A 17,405-nucleotide genomic window follows, 5' to 3' on the forward strand; every position below is an offset into this window, starting at 1 on the left:
CCTCATTGCTTATGTAAGTGAAGGTGGGCAACAGGTAAGTTTTGATCCAGATGCTCAAATGATGTGATCATGGACTCTATTTCTCTAGACCTCCCACTCTGCATTCTATAGTGTTTCTATCATTCTCAGGCTCCACATGTTGTCTTCTCCACCACTGCCATCCGCATAGATCCAAGGTCTCTCCCTGAGATGGAGAAGAGCAACCCTACAGACTAGACCTCAAATCATTAAGCCACTTTATCCAGTGCAAGAGCATCCCTTCTTGTGAACCCATACACTGTCCCATGACCCCTAGTGGGTCACGTGCCCATCTCTGAACTGATCACAGTGGGAATGAGCTATACTTAGTGGCTTAAACCAATCAGGGCCACCTCTGAAACAGGTCAATTCCAAATCTACCAGAGAAGGTAGGGAGTAGGAGTGATCACCGCAAATGACCCTTTGCCCTCGAAATCCCTAATGACACTGAGAGCTGCAGGCAGAGACTTTGGAAAAAGGCGTTTATTGGTGTGGTGGTCTCAACACTCCCCATGAATTGGAACACACGGCCCCCAGGGCCCCCCACCCCCTCCCTTGCATCCCTCCCCTGCCCCGCCCTGTCCCCTGGACCCTGGGAATGGAAGACAATGTGGGATGGGGCCCACGCCCCCGTCTGAGGTACAGTCACTGCCCCTTGCCCTCTGCCCCTGCTCTGCCCTCTTCTCCACCAAGCTCTGGGAGGTGTGATTTGGGGTGGGTGTTTATAGAGAGGGTCTCCTGGGAGTTGGAGCTGGTGACATGGCATCTTTGTCTGGGCTCAGGATGTCTGTGTGATGCCGCTCTCTCCCCCACTTTGTGTGGTGTGGTGTACCAGGGCGGGGTACTCCTCCAATGAGAGCTGAGGCTACAGCCTCTCAGCATCCCTTCCTGACAACAGTCGCCCACCCTTGGGGGAACTACAGCTAGTCACCAGCTACAGGACAGCTGGAGCCAGGGGGCTATTGCTGGTCACAGTCGCTGGTGTGTGTGTGTGTCTGAGTGTGTGTGAGGGCGGTCAGGTAGCCTTTGGGAGGTACAGTTGGTAGAGAGGCTAGGGAGTGGTAGACCAGCGAGCCCACACCTGTGGGCCAGCTGCAGGGGCCCTGAGGGCAGCTGCTTGATGCCACAGGCGGCCAAGGGGAGTGGCAGCGGGGGTAGGGCAAAGCACTGAGACAGACAGGCGACTACTGCCACCAGCCTGACAGTTGGATGGAAGCACCGATTGGCCCAGGAGAGGGCCAAAGAGTCCAGGGTTGGGGGACAGGGGAAGTGGGAAGGTCTCAGGCCACTGAGCCAGTGATGGGGCCTCTGGCTACAGGTAGCTGGTATTTGACAGCAGGGAGGCCCGGAGCCCAGATGGACATCCCCCTTTTATTCACAAAGGCTGAAGGACAGCATGACAGGTGAGTGTCACACCCCTCCCCACTCCCAACCTGCCCGGGAGACGCCCTTTTGACAGGGAGGGGAGGGTCAGTGTGCGTGCATATACTGGGGAAGTGGGGAGCCTGGCGAACCTCCTCACAGCTTCCGCGGCAGAGCTCCCATACCTACCTCCAGCCAGAGGGGAGAGGCAGCCGGGGTGGGGGCAGTGGACATGGGGGTGTCAGGGGAGGGAGGACAGCTGAGTCCCCTCCCCCAGCCCACCCACCCACCCACACACACACGTACACACACATGCAGGCGCACACTCACACACACACCCACACCCACACGAGCCAGTTGACAGCCTGAGCTAAGAGAGGGTTATGGGGTGGTGGGGGTGGGTCACAATCGGAAACGTGAACGGGTGGTGGAAATGGCTGTAGAAAGATGCATAATTTTGCGTTATCCCTCACAGTGATGGGTTCTCTAAAGATCTTTCCTCCTCCTCCTCCTCCTCTTCCTCCTCCTCTTCCTCTCCTCTTCCTTGGTGGCCGAGAGCTCTTCCGCCCCCTCGAGACCCACAGCTCTTGCTCCCCCTTCCTCTTGCTCTTGGCCCGAGGCCCCCTGCAGGGGGAGGCGAGCTCCACGGGGTTGCGCCTACATTCTCCACCACAGCCACCCCAGGGCGGAGAGGAGGGTCAGGGGCCCTGGGGGCCTTGGGGCCGAGTTCTCCAGGGATCCTGGGCCTGGGGGAAGAGAAAGGGTTACAAGGGAGGCCTGGGTGGGGAGACCCCATGACGCCCTGCCTCTCTTGAGCCTACTTCTTTAGGGCCCCTTCTGGGTCCCTCATTCCCTGTGCCTACTTTTCTGACTCTGTTTGGAGTCTGAGCACCTTCTCGGGTCTCCGCTTCTTTCTCACTGTCTTAGCCTGGGACCCTCAGTGTCTGTCTCGTCTATCCGGCATTTCTCCCAGTCAGGTCTAAAACTGCTCTCTGGACTCTCCCCCCACCCCCCAGTGGCTACGGTCCCCCCACCCGCCCCCGGCCCCTTTACTTCAATACTACATCCCCATGCACCCAGTGGCTGAAGCCCAAACCTCACAGTCACCTCTGACTCAACGTCCCTCTCCCCTCACCCTTCCACATCCAGTCTAACGACTTAACCCTCTGGGCTCCACCTCCAAAGCATCTCCAAATATGGACTCGGTGCCATCCACTGTCACTCCTGGCCTGGGTTACCACAGCAGCCTCCTCCCTGGTCTCCCCGCCTCCATCTTGCCCTCTCCCATCCCTCAAACAGCAGTCGAAGTGATTCTTTTTAGAAGCATCAACAACATGTCACTCCCCTGCTTAATAAACACCAGCAGCCTCGCCCCACAGTAGAATAAACTCCAGACTCCTTGTGGTGGCCTGTGAGACCCTGACCGCCCTGCTGCAGACACGCTAGCCTCCTTGCTGTGCCTCTGCATACACGGCTCCCTCTGCCTGCAAAGCTCTTCCCCAAGATCTTGGCAGCGCTGACTTCCTACCACTCAGATCTCAGTTTAAATGGAACCCCCTCCAGGAATCCTTCTCTGGTGAACTTCTCTAATAGCCACCACCCCTAATCCTGTCTATTGTCGATTTTTCTCCCTAGCTCTTATCGACATGCAGCATTATTTTTTGTTCATGTACGTGTTTGCTTGTTTATCTAGGTGTCCTCTTGTCTATTGCTTTTTTACTGCTACCAGACCATAAGCTTGGCGAGTTGCCGAACCTTGTTTCTTTTGTATACTGTTGTGTCGCCCACGCCCAACGCCCCTGGCCCTTAGTGGGCGCTCAGTCGCGTTGCTTTGGAGTCTCCGCCTTTGTCTCTTTCCTAAGTTCGGGGTCAGTCGGGTAGGGGGCAGGGGGCGATCCCCCAGTCTCCGCCGCCTCCCTCAGCCCCGCCCCCGGCTTCTCCGCACCACCCCCCGCCCCCGCCCCGCGCCGACCGGTCCCGCCGCCGCGCGCAGACGCACGCAGGAGCCGCATGGAGGCGCTGGACGCTCCGAGACGGTTGGCTGCGCGACACGTGTAGTTGCCGTAGTGCCGGGCGCTCACGTTGGCGAAGAGAAGCATCGAGCGGGTTCGCTCCGTCTGCACCTTCAGGCCCTCGGCCGCGCCGCTGCTCAGCCTGCAGGGGATCTGGGTTAGGGGCCGAAAGCGTGCCCGGGACCCCCGCCGGACGCACAGCCCAGTCTCGCGACTCTCAGGCTCCTCCCTTCCCTGGAGACCCAGCATTCTGCCTCCTGCCCCAGCCACCCCTCGGGTGCTAGCTCCTCATGGATCCCGGATCACTCCGGTCGCCGCCCCTCTCCGGGCACCCTGGCCTCTCAGGGCCACTGGCCTCTTCGGGGCGCGCCCTTAATGGCTAGGAGCTCCCAAGCCCTGCTGGGCCCCAGCCACAACAGTCTCCTGAACCTTGCCCGCCAGGTCCTCAGCATCGATCCCCGAATCCGGAGACCTCCCTGGATAGTATGGGGAGACCGGGCTCCAGCATTACGGCACCCAAGTTTGGCTCCCTGGGGTCCGACGGGTGCTAGAAGCTAGATACTCCTGCTTTCGGGACCCAGGGCTGGCTCGCTTCCGCCAGGGTCACCCCGCCCCGCAATCCGAGAGACCACGGACCTCCCTCTGCCCCCTCCACACGGCCCGCCCGCCCCGGTGCTGTCCTCACAGTCTGTCATCCTTGTACCACTGGAAATCCGCGGGGGGCACCGCCATGGCTTCGCAGCGCAGGAGGGCGGCCCGGCCCAGGGCGGTGCGGGCGCTGGTCACGTCCGTGATGGTCGGAGGATCTGCAGAGGGGGGGAGGGTCAGCGAATTCTCCAAGCCACGCGAAACTAGGGGTGGCATCCCCTGCCTCTACCCCCCAGACCCGGGAGTCCTGCCCCGGCTTCCTCCTCCATCAGACCCCTCCTCCCTAGGGACCCCGGATCCGCTGCCCTTTCGTGCCCGGTGCCAGGGGGGCTCACAGTTGACTGTGACCAGCACGCGGCGGCTGTCGGGCGCGGAGTTAACTCCGTTGTGAGTCACGCACTCGTATTCTCCGGCCTGGCCCCGCTGGATGTCAGAAATCTCTAGGATCTCGCCCTCCGAGGTGAAGCCGTCTGTGCGGGGAGGGAGCGGGAGGGGGCGGGGCCAGACACAAACACTTAACACGGGACAACACGGGCACAACACGGACACACATCAGCGGGGCGGGCACAGCAGGGCCTGGAGTGCCCCGGGTCGATAGCAGTGTGTGGGGGGGGGGCGTGGGGGGCCTGGGGTCTCTCCAGCTAAGGATGGGGGAAGGAGTGAGGATCTGGGGCTTAGTAACTGGAACCCAGTGAGGAGGGTCCTAGAATTTGGAGGTTCAGGAGATCCAGGAATCTGGGGTCTTGTGACTCAGATCATGGGGCTCAGAGGACCCAGTGGAGAGGAGTATCCTAGGATTTGGGGTCTCAGAAGGATACAGCAAATACAGACCCAGTAAGGAAGGGCCTGGAGTTCTGGGATCTAGCTCATGGGGTCTGGGGATTGGGATCAGCATATCTGGGGGTCTCATGACAGATCAGTGATCTTAGAAGACCCTCTGGGACTTAGGACATCGAGGCTCCAGGGATGTGAGATCTAGTCATTGGGTTCTGGGGTCTCAGAGGATTCAGGGAACAGGATCTAGTGACTGGCATCATGGGGTCTCCAAAGACCCAGCTCGTGAGGATCCAGGGATCTGGGATCTGGTGGTGGAGGCCGAAGTAAAGGGCGGGTGGGTGATGTCCAGGACCCAGGCTGTCATGTTCAGGCATCTTGGAGCTGTGTCTGGGGGTGGCCTTCAGCAGTGGTTCTCAGAGCTTGTTCAAACCGATTGTGGGGTGAGGGTGGAGGGAGTTTCTGATTCAGCAGGTCTGGGCTGGGGCTTGAGAATGTGCATTTCTGGCGAGTTCCCAGGGGATGCTGCTGCTGCTGGTCTGGGCCCCACACCATGAGGCCTGCTGGGCTGGGGCACCCGGCAGAAGGGAGTAGGGATGTGACCAGGGAAAGCACAGGGGTCAGCCTGGCTCCAGGCACCAGTGGTAGGGATCTGAGTGCAGGAGAATCCTTTGTGCACCCAGGCAGGGACCAGGGATATCGGGGTTGTCAGGGGCAAGCTGGGGTTTGGCAGGAGATTGGGAGGCCGTGGCCCAGGCCTAGGACGGCACATGGGAAGCCACTGGTGGAGTCTGGTGATGAATTACCTGGGAGCAGGGTGGGAGGGCGAAATCAAGTGGCCAGAAGGGTTGAGGGGATCAGAAATGATGGAAAGGGGGGTCTGGGAAAGTAGCCCGGGGCATGGGAATGGAGGGACCTGGATGGTGGAGCCAGGTAAGCGGCTTTCAGCCTGGGGTGGGGTCCTCACCTCGGAGCTGCCTCCAGGTGACCGTGGGCTCCGGCCGCCCCACGGCCAGGCAAAGCAGGTTCACATTGCCCCCCTCATTCACTGTCACAGGCGAGGAGATGTTCACGATGCGGGCAGGGACTGCAGGGGGGGAGAGGGCATGGAGAGGCTGGACATGGACGCCCAGGATCCGGGCCTCCTCCCTCAGACCGGGGGCCCCGCTGCCATTGCGTCTGTCTTTCTGTAAGAATCCCTCTGCGCTTCTGCCCGCAGTGTCTGTCTGGGCCCAGCACCTCGTCTGATTGCTGTTCTCAGTCTCCATGTCTCTCTTCACCTTCATCCTAACTTAGTTTCTCTGTCTTCTGGTCTGAATTCCCCTCTCCCTGCCTCTGTGTGAATTATTATTACTTTTGATTAATTTCTTTAGCAAATACCCATATGGTACTTCCTGTGTGGTAGATTCTGTTTTAAGTGCTTTACCCAAATCCACTCATTACACCCTTGCTACCAGCCTCTGGGGTAGATGTTACTATATTTCATAAATTCTAAGACATGTCTGTGCTTTTTTTTCCCTCTCTTTCTCACATTTGAACGTTTTTCCAATCAGGATGGCTCTTCAATGTAGATGCCAGATGCCAGGGTTTAATTAGCAGAATTTTTTTTTTTTTCCTTTTGTAGCAGGGCATAAAGTAAAGGTGATGTCTTAGATTTGGTGACTGACTGCACCATCCTTGCAGACGAGGAGTCCGAGGCCTCTCTGGCTGCTCAGGGTCCCTCGGCTGGCGGGCAGTGGCACTGGGGTTGGAACCCAGGCAGCCTACCTCCTGAGCCGGTGCTTGTTGTGACCTCTGGGCTCTCTCTGTCTCTGAGCTCTAGCTCTCTGGCTGCTCCTTGCCCTCCAGACCACTTCTGTTGCCACATAGGCAGGCTCCTGAGGGCTGTCCCTGTCCCTCCCTCCGCTCCTGTCCCCTCCCTGGAGCTTTCCAGCCTGTCCGCCCCCTCTGGATTCTGGCACTCCCAGCCACAGGGGCTTCCCTCTGCACTCTTGGCCACTGTTTCTTTTCTGGTACTAGCCCTGTGCCCAGTGATGGTCTCAGCTCAGATGTCAAGATGTCATGTCTAGGAAACCCCCCCTGAGCTCTCCTTGGAAAATCAGCTCCCCAGGGGCAGGGCCAGGCTGCCTTGTACCTTCTGTATCCCCAGTGCCTAGAACAATGCCTGCACATAGTAGGCACTCAATAAATGTGGCTGAGCGAATGACTATGGTCTTCCCCTGAGCAACCCCACACCCCCATAGCTTTTCTGCCCTAGAAACGATCACCTTGAAGTGTCACCGTCTGTGTGACTGTCCCCCTCCAACTGGGCTGGATCCCTGAGGGTGGGGTCACATCTGTCTTCCCAGGACTGGGGAGCAGCACTTGGTGAGCACGCGCTGGGTGGGCGAGTCAGCGGGAGCCCTCCGCCCTCCCCTGCGCTCTCCACCCCCTCCACCCGGCCAGGGCCCCAGCCAGGCTCACCATGCACGATGAGGTAGACCTGAGTGGTGTACGGCTGGTGGCGGGTCTGGAAGGAGCAAGTGTAGAGGCCCTCGTCGCCGAGCCCCACCTCGGTGATGAGGATGGAGAACTCCTCGGGGGTGTTGATGAGCAGCCGCACCCGCGGGTCGCTGGTCCAGCGGTCGTTGCCCGCGTATAGGATGTTGGAGCGGTTCAGCCAGGCCACGCGGGTCACATGCTCGTCGATGAAGCAGCTGCCAGGGAGGATGAGGGTAGGAGGGTTTTTCTCCACCCCCCCCAGCTCGGCCACCCAGGGTCCCCCATCGAGGAGGCAGGAGGGAGAAGTAGGCCCACAACATCTCCAGGTGCCACCAAAACCCTGAGGTGGATGTTACTGTGCCCACTATAGAGGGAGTAAACTGAGGCTCAGATAGGGAAAGCTGTGAGCCAAGTGCGCATGGAATGATGGCAGATGGTTACTGCGTGACTGTTGTGTGTCAGAGGCCCAGAAAGGTGGGAGGGGACACACACTCTGGGAGAGAGCAATAGAGACGCAGAAGGAGAAGGACCGAGACCCAGACAGGGGGACTGAGACCGAGGTGGGGGTGACAGAGACCCAGAGAGAGGGGGACAGAGACCCAGGGAGGGAGGCAGAGGTCTGGGAAACTGTAATCCTGGCTCTCGTTTATTAAGCAGTCACAGTATGCCACGCTCTCCGAGCAGGGTGTGTGTACAAGCTCTTGAATTCTTGCAGTAACCCATGTGGCAGTTACCTTCTCTATACCCCTTTGACAGACTGGAACTCTGAGGCCCAGGGGCGTTCGCACCCTACCAGCCTGGCTCCTCATGGAGCCCATGCATTCCCATCCATCCCAGGCTGTCCCTAAAGTCAGGACCCCCCCCCCAGGAAGGTGAGGCTCTGCAAGGTGAAGGGGCAGGACTGCAGGACTGCGAGTCCCCGCTGGGGGAGGTACCTGAGGGTGGCGTTGTCGCCTTCACACACTGTGTAGTTGTCGGCAGGAGAGTTGAACTCCAGGCTCTGGGACAGCAGCCCTGGAGAAGGGAGGGGGCAGCTCAGCCATGGCAGCTCAGGCAGGGCTGGGCATGGCAGAGACTGTGCACGTGTGCACACACATGCCCTTGTGGACACAGACATCTCCTGCACCCACCACCACACGTATTCATTGGTGTTTTCAGAGGTACACACATAGCAGTCACAATCAGCAGATGTACGTGGCACCTACCTTCCCATGGGCCTGCACTGACTCACAAACTGGGATAGGTAGGTTCATGTGGACATGCAAACCTACACACCTCCAGAGACACAAAGACACCACCCCAGTTGCAGCACACAAATATGCAGATAGATACATGCACAGATGCATGTGTACATGCAGACACATATACACAGAGACACACATGTACACACATAGACACAGATACATGTGTACACACGTGCATTTTTACATGTGTATACTTGAATACATAGACACACATGCATACATACACACATGCACACACAAATACATGTGTATAAACACAGAGACATATGTACACAGACACACAGATATGTGAGTATACAGACACACATATGCACATAGATACATGTGTACCTAGAGCACATATAAATTCACAGAGTATACAGAGACCTACATATCAACATGCATAGTCACAGTTACATAGATACATATGCACACATATACACATACAAATTTACAGACACACAATATATATGCACAGATACATATGTACACAACACATACACATGCACACATAGATGTATACACACATACATACACAAACACACATGTTCATAGGCACACATACAAATAATCACAGGTATAGTGTACAGACACACATGTACATATGCACAGGAGCGCACAGTATACATATGTACACACACATACATACTGAACATATGTACATGATACAAACACATATGCACAAGTCCACAGGTAACAGATAGACACACACATGCACACATGCATACATACATATATTCATTCAGAAATATACACATTAATTCAGACCCATACAGAGGTGGCTGCATACAGATACTCAGCACAGACATATGTGTACACAGACATGAAGACACACAAATACAAATACATGTACACAGTCATGCACACATATATGCACTCAGAACACCTCTCTCACAGACACACAAATGCCCTTAGACACACACAAACCTCTGCAGACACACCTACGCAGACACACTGTGCGTCCATGCCCACCACACACTCCAGCGCAGCACGTGGGCCCCAGCACCCCTACCCCTCATCTGTGTGTCTGTGCCCCATGGCTGGCGGGCTGGCCCTGGGCCAGGCAATGGGGGCTGGGCACATGGAGGCGGGGAAGCGGTGGAGCTGGCACCAGGCAGAGCGGAGGGGAGGGAGGCCGGCTGGATGACCTTGGACGGCTGGAATGGGAGGACCCTGCACGGGGTTGCCCTGCCCCCAGCCTGCGCCAGGAGCTAATTAATCTAATGAATTAATTGCCCGTGCCGGCCCAATGACTCCCGGGGGGCCTCTCCATCAGCTGCCCCTCTGGATGGGGCCAGGACACAGCCAGTCGCAGTGGGCTGGCCAGGCCTTGGGGTTTGGGGCTAGGTCCTGCAGCCCCTCACCCTGGGCTCAGGCCAGAGTCACTGCTGGGCTTTGAAGAGCCCAGGATGGAGAGAGGGGGCTGGCCCTCCCCGAGCTGTACACAGTGGACGCTGCCACAAACAGCCCTGGGAACAGCAGGAGATGGATGGTGGACACACACACACATACACACACAGAGGCTTGGACAAGACACAGACTTGCCCAGGCCAAGAGATGGTCTCCACACTGACTATGGCCTTGCCCAGAGAGACAGGTGCACACCCAGCCATACAGACACAAACAGCTACACACACACACGAGTACACACATGCACACGCGCACACACACAGGAGATAGTCCCATCCTCTCAGTCACACGCACAGCTGTGGCCCCGCTCAGAGGGACAGGTGCATATGTAACAGGGACACTGACACACACAGCCCTGCATAGGCACGCAGCAGAAGGTCAGTTAGAAAGGCGGCTCTGTCCCAGGAGCAGTCATATTGTCACATTCAACCACAAATAGTCTCAGGCCAAACAACCATTGCACACTGAGTCACCTCACCATATACAACTGGTTCCCACACAGTTCTACTGACCCCAACGGCCCCCCACACATGGCTGCAAAGTCCGCAGGTGGCTACAGCCCTCCCCAGAGGGGTGCCCCCCCAACACTGGCCCAGTGCTTACCCCAATACCAGCAGCCCAGGCGCCACCCCCCACTTTGGAGGGTCCAGAGTCAGACCTGTGCAAAACCACAACCTGTGGAACAAGATCACCCCTCAAACACAAAGGGGCTGCCCTGGGCTGAGAATCAGGTCATGTTGTCACCTATGATCAGATCATACATAGCCACACACACACACACACACACTCAGGGAGTTGGAAAGTCACATACAAAGATACAGCTGGCCGAAAGGTAGTCATGGGTAGTGGCACAATTAGTGCTGTATTCAGTGCTCTGTAAACAGAATCATGTGTGAGCACCAACATCCCTTCCTAGGCTGGTCCAGACAGACAGACAGACAGACACACACACACACACACACACACACCCTAGGCCAGGGTTCCTAAACCTCGGCACCGCTGGCACTTGGGGCCGGCTGTCCTGTGCTCTGCAGGATGTTGGCAGCATCCCTGGTCTGGACCTGCTTGATGCCAACAGCTCCCTTCACCCCCCAGTGGTGACAACCAGAAAAGGCCTCCAGACATTGCCGGCGGCCCCCTAGGGGACAAAATCACACTCCACTCCCCCATTGAGAGCCTTAACCTAAAGGAACCAAGGCCCATGGCTAAAGCAGGGGCAAGAGGGCATTGTCCAAGGTGCCCCCCCCCCCCACTGAGGGCTCAGGGAACCCAGGGCTGCTGCGCTCAGCTGGTGACCTGAACTGGTGCCACCCACAGGAGCTGAGCCCACACACCAGGGCCCTGGGGTGGGGGTGGGCCCTGCAGAGGCAGGTGGGACTCAACCGCACATCCTGGCAGACATAAACATGGACACACACACACACACACACCCTTTGCCAGAGGGGTCTTCCCAACACAGAGCAGACTCGGCTCCCCCGGACTCCCCACGGCCTGCAGGACCCAGGCCCTGAGACTTCACCCCGGCGTGGTATTGCTCTTCACCCCATCAAACCCTTCTCCTCCAGGCCCAAGCATGGGGGGCCCTCCCAGGAGGCTACCCCAGTTGCCCGTGTGAGCTGCTGCCTGCTCCCAGAGCTCGGATCAGGTGCACCTTGGATCAGTGTTGTCTGCCTCCCTGTCAGTCTTGGGGTCTGGCTTGAGGGCAGTTCAAGAGGGCCTTTGATTCCTGGTCTGTGTGTCTGCGAATTTGGATGTCACATATATTCGGCTCACAAAGTCCCCAGCCTCTAGTACTAGGAGGCCCGCTCCCTGCTGTGTAACCTTGGGCAAGCCCCTTTCCCTCTCTGGGCTTCAGCACATGGGGTTGGGGGTCAGGCTAGCCATTCATTTGTTTAGGGCTGACCTTAGAGTCCATGACCTGTTCAGTCCCAGGGCCCGGCCCCTGCCTCTGTTGCAGACCCTGGATTGTGTCTGTGTCTGCTTCCCTCCAGGGCAAGGCCTGGCCCACAGGAGGCCTCAGGAAATGTTTAATGTATCAGTAAACAACCTAGTGCACACAAGGTCCACCTGTAGAAATTCTGCTTGGAATGCTAACTCGATTCAGTGAAGCCCTCCGGGGCTGGTCTGTATGCAGATTAATTACACCGTGGTGACTGTCTGGGTCTGGCTTCCCCATAAGACTAGAAGTTTCTCGAGGGCAGAGCTTGGTTCTGCCTCAAGTGTGTCCCCAGCATCTCCCAGCATAGGGCCTGGCCCACCAGAGGCCTTGGGGACTATTTGTTGAATGAATGAAATACATGGATGCCCGTGATACTCCTCCAATTCTTGAACTCCTACTCATTCTTCAAGATCCCAATGCAAATGCCCCTTCCTCCAGGAAGACTTCCTTGACTGTTCAAGGCAGAGTCCCTACCCCTGTTTCTGGGCATCCTTGGACTCAGCTGAGATGATGTCCATGGTGCTTCTCTCACCTGACCTGGAGCTCCATGAGGGCTTGTCATGTGGCTGTGTCCCCCAGGGGTGGGCCTACCTCACAGCTCTGAAGCGCTTGTGGAAAGGGAATGGATGGTTCCCAGAGACCGGACCGTAAAGCCCTGCGGAGGCTAGGCAGGAAGATCAAATGTTTGTCCCACCACTTCCCGGCTGGGTGACCCCACCCTCCCCATCCTGGCCAGTCTGAGCCTCAGTTTCCCCATCATGGTGAAAATTAAGAGTTCTTCCCTCCAAGGGTTTTTGTGGGGGAGTCCATGAGAATATGCCAAGCATTTAGCTCAGCGCTCCACATGCAGGAAGGGCCCAGTAAATGCTAGTTGTTCCTAACAGCACCTGCTTTTTAAAGAAACATCTATTGCTATCCTTGGTTTGGCGTCAATGTCCCTGGATGCTACGCTCGGGGTGGGGGAGGGTGGGGCCAGGTCTGGGTTGTGCAGACGCCCCGTAAGCATCTGTGATAACAGCAACCCTGCAAAACCAGGAGGCCTGGGGAATGGAGTGGGGTTGCCAGGTGGCCCGAGTTCAAGTCCCAGCTCTGCCACCAAGCTGCAGAGGTTACTTCACCTCTCTGGGACTCAGTTTTCCCACCTGTAAATGGGAATCCCTCATCTGGTTATGGGCAGGATCAAAAGAGGAAATCCAAGCAAAGGGTTTAGGACAGCGCCCGGCAGTTAGGTGCTTACAAACCGCTGTCTGTGAGCTGGCCGTGGGATGCTTGTGTAGCAGGCACCGGCCTGTGACCGGGAGGGAGGTGTCCAGTGGTAATTGGAGGGATTGCCCAGGTCCCTATCCTCATGGCATTTACAGCCCAGACGAATGGGCCTCGTACATGTTTGATAAACCGTGGAGTGAAGGTTGTAGGTGGGTGAGTTCCCTTAAGACAGACAGAGACCTCTAACAAGCTGAGTGACCTTGAGTAGGGGGTAAGAATCTCCTGCCACCCTGCAAAGGAACTCCGGCAACCCTAGGACCCTCCAACAGAGGGGATGCTCTCATTCCACAGCCCTAGAAGCCACAGGTGGGGGGCCTGGGGCCCAGGAGCATGAGTGAGCTTCTGCCGGTCACTCAGGGAGTTAGCACGGCCCGTTCAGGGGAGGGTGGGGGTTCAGGAGACTGGGTGGTGGGACAGCGGAGGGCTGTGTGGCTCCGGCGGGGAAGGACTGTGAAAAGGGGCTGGGCCTGGGGTGGCTGGCATCCAGGAGCCCCCAGACTCGGAAGTCTGAGGGCCTTGGCACCACAGATGCCCCGCGGGACTCCAGACGCTGGGCCAAGAAGCCCAGGACTGGACGCTGCGTGTTGGCCTCCTCCTTTCTGCTGGTCCCAACTCAGGGCATTTGCCTCTGCTGTTCCCCCGGGATCTTTTACAGGTTGACTTCTCTTCCTTCAGGTCTTAATTCCACTCTCACTTGCTCAGAGACGGCTTCCTTGACCACCTGAGCTCAGAGGGCCAAGTCACTCTTACCTTCTTGACAATACTCATCACCCTCGGAAATGAGCTATGGACTTGCTTGTTTGCTTTTAGGCTTTGGTTTTTGATCTCTCTGTGTCCCGTTACAATACAGCTCCAAGGGCAGGGGCTCCTCCTGGTTCACTCACTTCCCTGTACGCATGTCCCCAGCACCTAGAACAGCCAGCCGGTGCTCCGCGAGCATTTGCAACGTGAGCCAACCAAGCAGAGCCTGGCGACCCGGCTCCTGGAGGTCCCGCGGAGAGCTGGTCGTGGCAGTGCCAGGACTCAAATCCAGGGCCCCCTCCTGGCTGCCATCACCCCACCAGCTGCCCAAGAAGCAAAGGAACCGCCCACCTCTTTGGCTGCTACTGAATTTGCCATTTGATTTTGTTGAATTGTTTAAAAATATGACATTGTAGCACTTTTGTAAATGAATATGTATGTGTGAGGGTGTGTGCTGGCATAAATGGTTTAGAAAAAGATTAAAGATAGATTAATATTTATGGATGCCAGAGAGGTATCGTTAAGTGGAAAAAGGCCAGTTACAGAGAAATGGGCATATTTTGCTTCTATTTTGGGAAGAAAACATCAACTAACAAACCAATCCTTTAATTATGTTAACCTCTATATGTTGTGCCTGAGTCTGTGTAAGTGAGAGAAAGCTGTGCCAGGATGCGGTCAAGAAAGTGAGTATGAGGGACAGGAGGGTGGGAGTGGGCCCATGGGCTTCCTCTTATCAAAGGTGGATTGTTTTGTTGTGGGCATTCCTCTCCTCTCCCAACTTGGAAAACATCAGGGATAAAAGAGAAGATGCTATTTTGCATATCTTGCCTTGGGCTTTTTTTCAGATAGCTCAATCTGTCAGTGGGGTGTGAGTGGGGGTGTCTTCTTGACACCTGGGTCTGTCTCAGCTCACCCACCCCTTCTGCTCTTGCCCTCAGTTCTCAGATGGGGAACCCCAGACCACAGGTGGGAAAGGATTTGACCAAGGTCACGGGCTACTTCCTGGCTCTAATGATTATGGGGACTTCAAGAGGGAAAGTGGAAAAGTGGGAAGTTACCTGGAAAGTAAAGGGAGAGGGAGGGACAGAGGGAGGGAGAGAGAGAGAAGAGAGGAAGGGAGGGGAGAAAGAGGTCACAAAGGGCACAGGGGTGGGGAAGGAAAAGGGGAGGAAGAAGGCAAAGGGATAAGGACAAGGAGGAAGGAAACAGAGAGAAGTGAGTGAGGATTAAGGCCAAGCGAGGGAGCTAGGACTCACATATGGGTGACAGTGGGCAACAGTCTGAGAGGGAGGGAGAGACAGCCCTGGAACTGTGCTGAGACCAGCAGGGAGGAGACACAAAGACCCAGAGACAGAGACAGATGAGAGGGAATGTCACCAGTGAATAACAGATGAGATTCAAGCCTCCAGAAATGGCAGAGACACAGAGACCTAAAGAGACACATGACAGAGACAGACACAGAGACAGGGGGTCAGAGAAATCAGACTGGTCAGGTGGGAGAAGAACCAGTGAAGGGCTGAGGCTCTGGGCCACTTGGTCCCTGGCCTGAGGTCCCTCTGGCCCAGCGCACCTGTGCCTGGGGACAAGGGGCGGCCTGTGTGGATGGGGCTGTTTGTGTGACTGTGGTGCCTGCAGGTGCAGCTTTGGGTCAGACGCTGTGACGCTGTGACGGTGTATTTATGTGTGACTCAGTCTGTGTGGGCTGCCTCCCTGAGACTGGGGGGAGGGGGGCGGGGGTGTCTCTGTCTGGGCTCTTGGTTATCCCCAGTTGTGAGTCCCTGACTCTGTGACTCTGAGTTCAGGGCAGAGCCTGGGGGAAAGCCACAGAAGCACCGAATTAACCCAGTTCCCTGCCCCCTGAGGACCACCGAGCACCTCCTGCCTTTCTGCTCTCCCCTCCCTTTTCCTTAGGGGTCATCTCCTTGACCCGACTCTCCCTGCCAGGCCCTGCTGGACAGACACAGACCCACCCCCTAGGCAGAGACTCCCTCCCAGCTCCACTGGAGACCCCCCCCCAGGCCGAGATGAACCCTCTGACCCTGCATTAACCCTTCCCTTCCCTCTGTCCTTCATGTGTCCACCTCTCATCCTCTGTCCAGTCCCAGGAATCCAGATATGGAATCAGAGCTTCTGAATCTGAGTCCCCAGCCCAGCACCCCAACTTCAGGGATCACCAGCCCCATTCCCTCACATAACTGCAGCCCCCAAAATACCAACACTTTATCTCAGCGTAGATGACCCTGCTGGGGAATTGCAGCCCCTTCCCCTCTTCCTGGCCCTGGGACCTAGGTCTGTGGACACCCTTGCCCTCCTCTTACTGACCCTGGGAAGACATCCATCCCCCCACCTCTGCCCACAGACGCATACCCCAGCCTTCAGGCTGGGACCTCCTGGGGGACCCTTTCCACGCAGAGATCAGGACCCCTGAGAGGGCATCATCCCCTGTCCCCGACCCCAACTCAGTTCAGAGATCCTGCCTGGGACCCTTACTCCACTGTCTGAGCCCCCCCTCTGATCCAGAGCCACAGACTCGACCCTCTTGCCTGCCCGGAGAACCGACCTCCGCCCCTAGGCCCAGGCTCCGGCCCAGGCGCTGGCCCCGGGACGCAGACCCCTGCGCTGGGCACAGACCCTGATGGCCAAGGACCCTCTTCCCCGCCAGGGGATGCAGCCCCCGCCCCCGGGCCCAGACCCCGTCGTCCCGGGGCCTCCCCTTCCCGCCAGGGGATGCAGCTCCCCACCCCCACCCTAATCCCCTGCCCAAGACCCCGGCGTCCCGGCCGAGCCCCCCGCCCCCGGCGCTGCGGTACCTCGGCTGATGACGGCCAGGCCAGCTAGGGCGGCGGCGGCGAGAAGCCGGAGCCGGGCCCCGGGCGCAGGGGGGGGCATCGCGGCAGCGGCGGCGCGGAGGGGGAGGGGAAAGGGGGGGCCGGTTCGGGGCGCGCGAGGCCTGGGGGGAGAGGGGGAGGGGGAGGGGGACCCCGCCTGCGGCTGCACCGGCCCGGGGGGCGGCGGGGGCGGGGGGAGGGGGCTGGGGGGGCGCGACGAGGCGGCCGGAGCTGCTGCAGACCCAGGGAGGGGGGCGGCGCTGACGGGCAGGGAGACCGGCCAATCAGGAGAGGCGGGGGGCCGGGGAGGCGGGGCCGGGGGGGGTTGCTTGTTGGAGGGAGAGGCCTTTGTTACTGCGGCCGGGCCCCTACCCCCTCCCGCCCCAGGCGTCCCCAGGTCTTTCCACCCGGATCCCCAGAACCTCGGGTCTGGGACACTCTAGAACCCAGCTCCCTCCTCCTTCAGGACCGAATCTCATCCTCCCTTAGAACTAGGAGTCCAGCCCCCACCCGGCAGCCCTCTTCCCTGAGACCCAGGAGTCCAGACCTCAGCCCCTCCTCCCTCAGACCCAGGAGTTCAGGCCCCCAGCCCCCTCTTCCTGTGGGACACAATTCAGCTCCTCCATCTACTTTTATGAATAACTAAAACACTGACTTTTAGGGTAAAATTTTCTTTTTCCCTCCATCCCAACCCTTGTCCCCA

General features: G+C 57.8%; 1 protein-coding gene across 1 annotated transcript; it reads right to left on the reverse strand.

The window, feature by feature from the left end:
* Positions 1–2,037: 2,037 nt before the first annotated feature.
* On the reverse strand, positions 2,038–16,763 carry IGLON5 (IgLON family member 5). Its single transcript, XM_069458339.1, has 8 exons — positions 16,685–16,763; positions 8,231–8,309; positions 7,278–7,510; positions 5,782–5,901; positions 4,376–4,510; positions 4,078–4,198; positions 3,380–3,534; positions 2,038–2,126 (listed from the first exon to the last, which is right to left on the reverse strand). Exons 1-8 carry the CDS (start codon positions 16,761–16,763, stop codon positions 2,038–2,040), a joined length of 1,011 nt encoding a protein of 336 aa, XP_069314440.1.
* Between the last annotated feature and the right edge of the window lie 642 nt (positions 16,764–17,405).

This window comes from Eulemur rufifrons, chromosome 24, assembly GCF_041146395.1.
Source record: "Eulemur rufifrons isolate Redbay chromosome 24, OSU_ERuf_1, whole genome shotgun sequence".
NCBI lineage: Eukaryota > Metazoa > Chordata > Mammalia > Primates > Lemuridae > Eulemur > Eulemur rufifrons.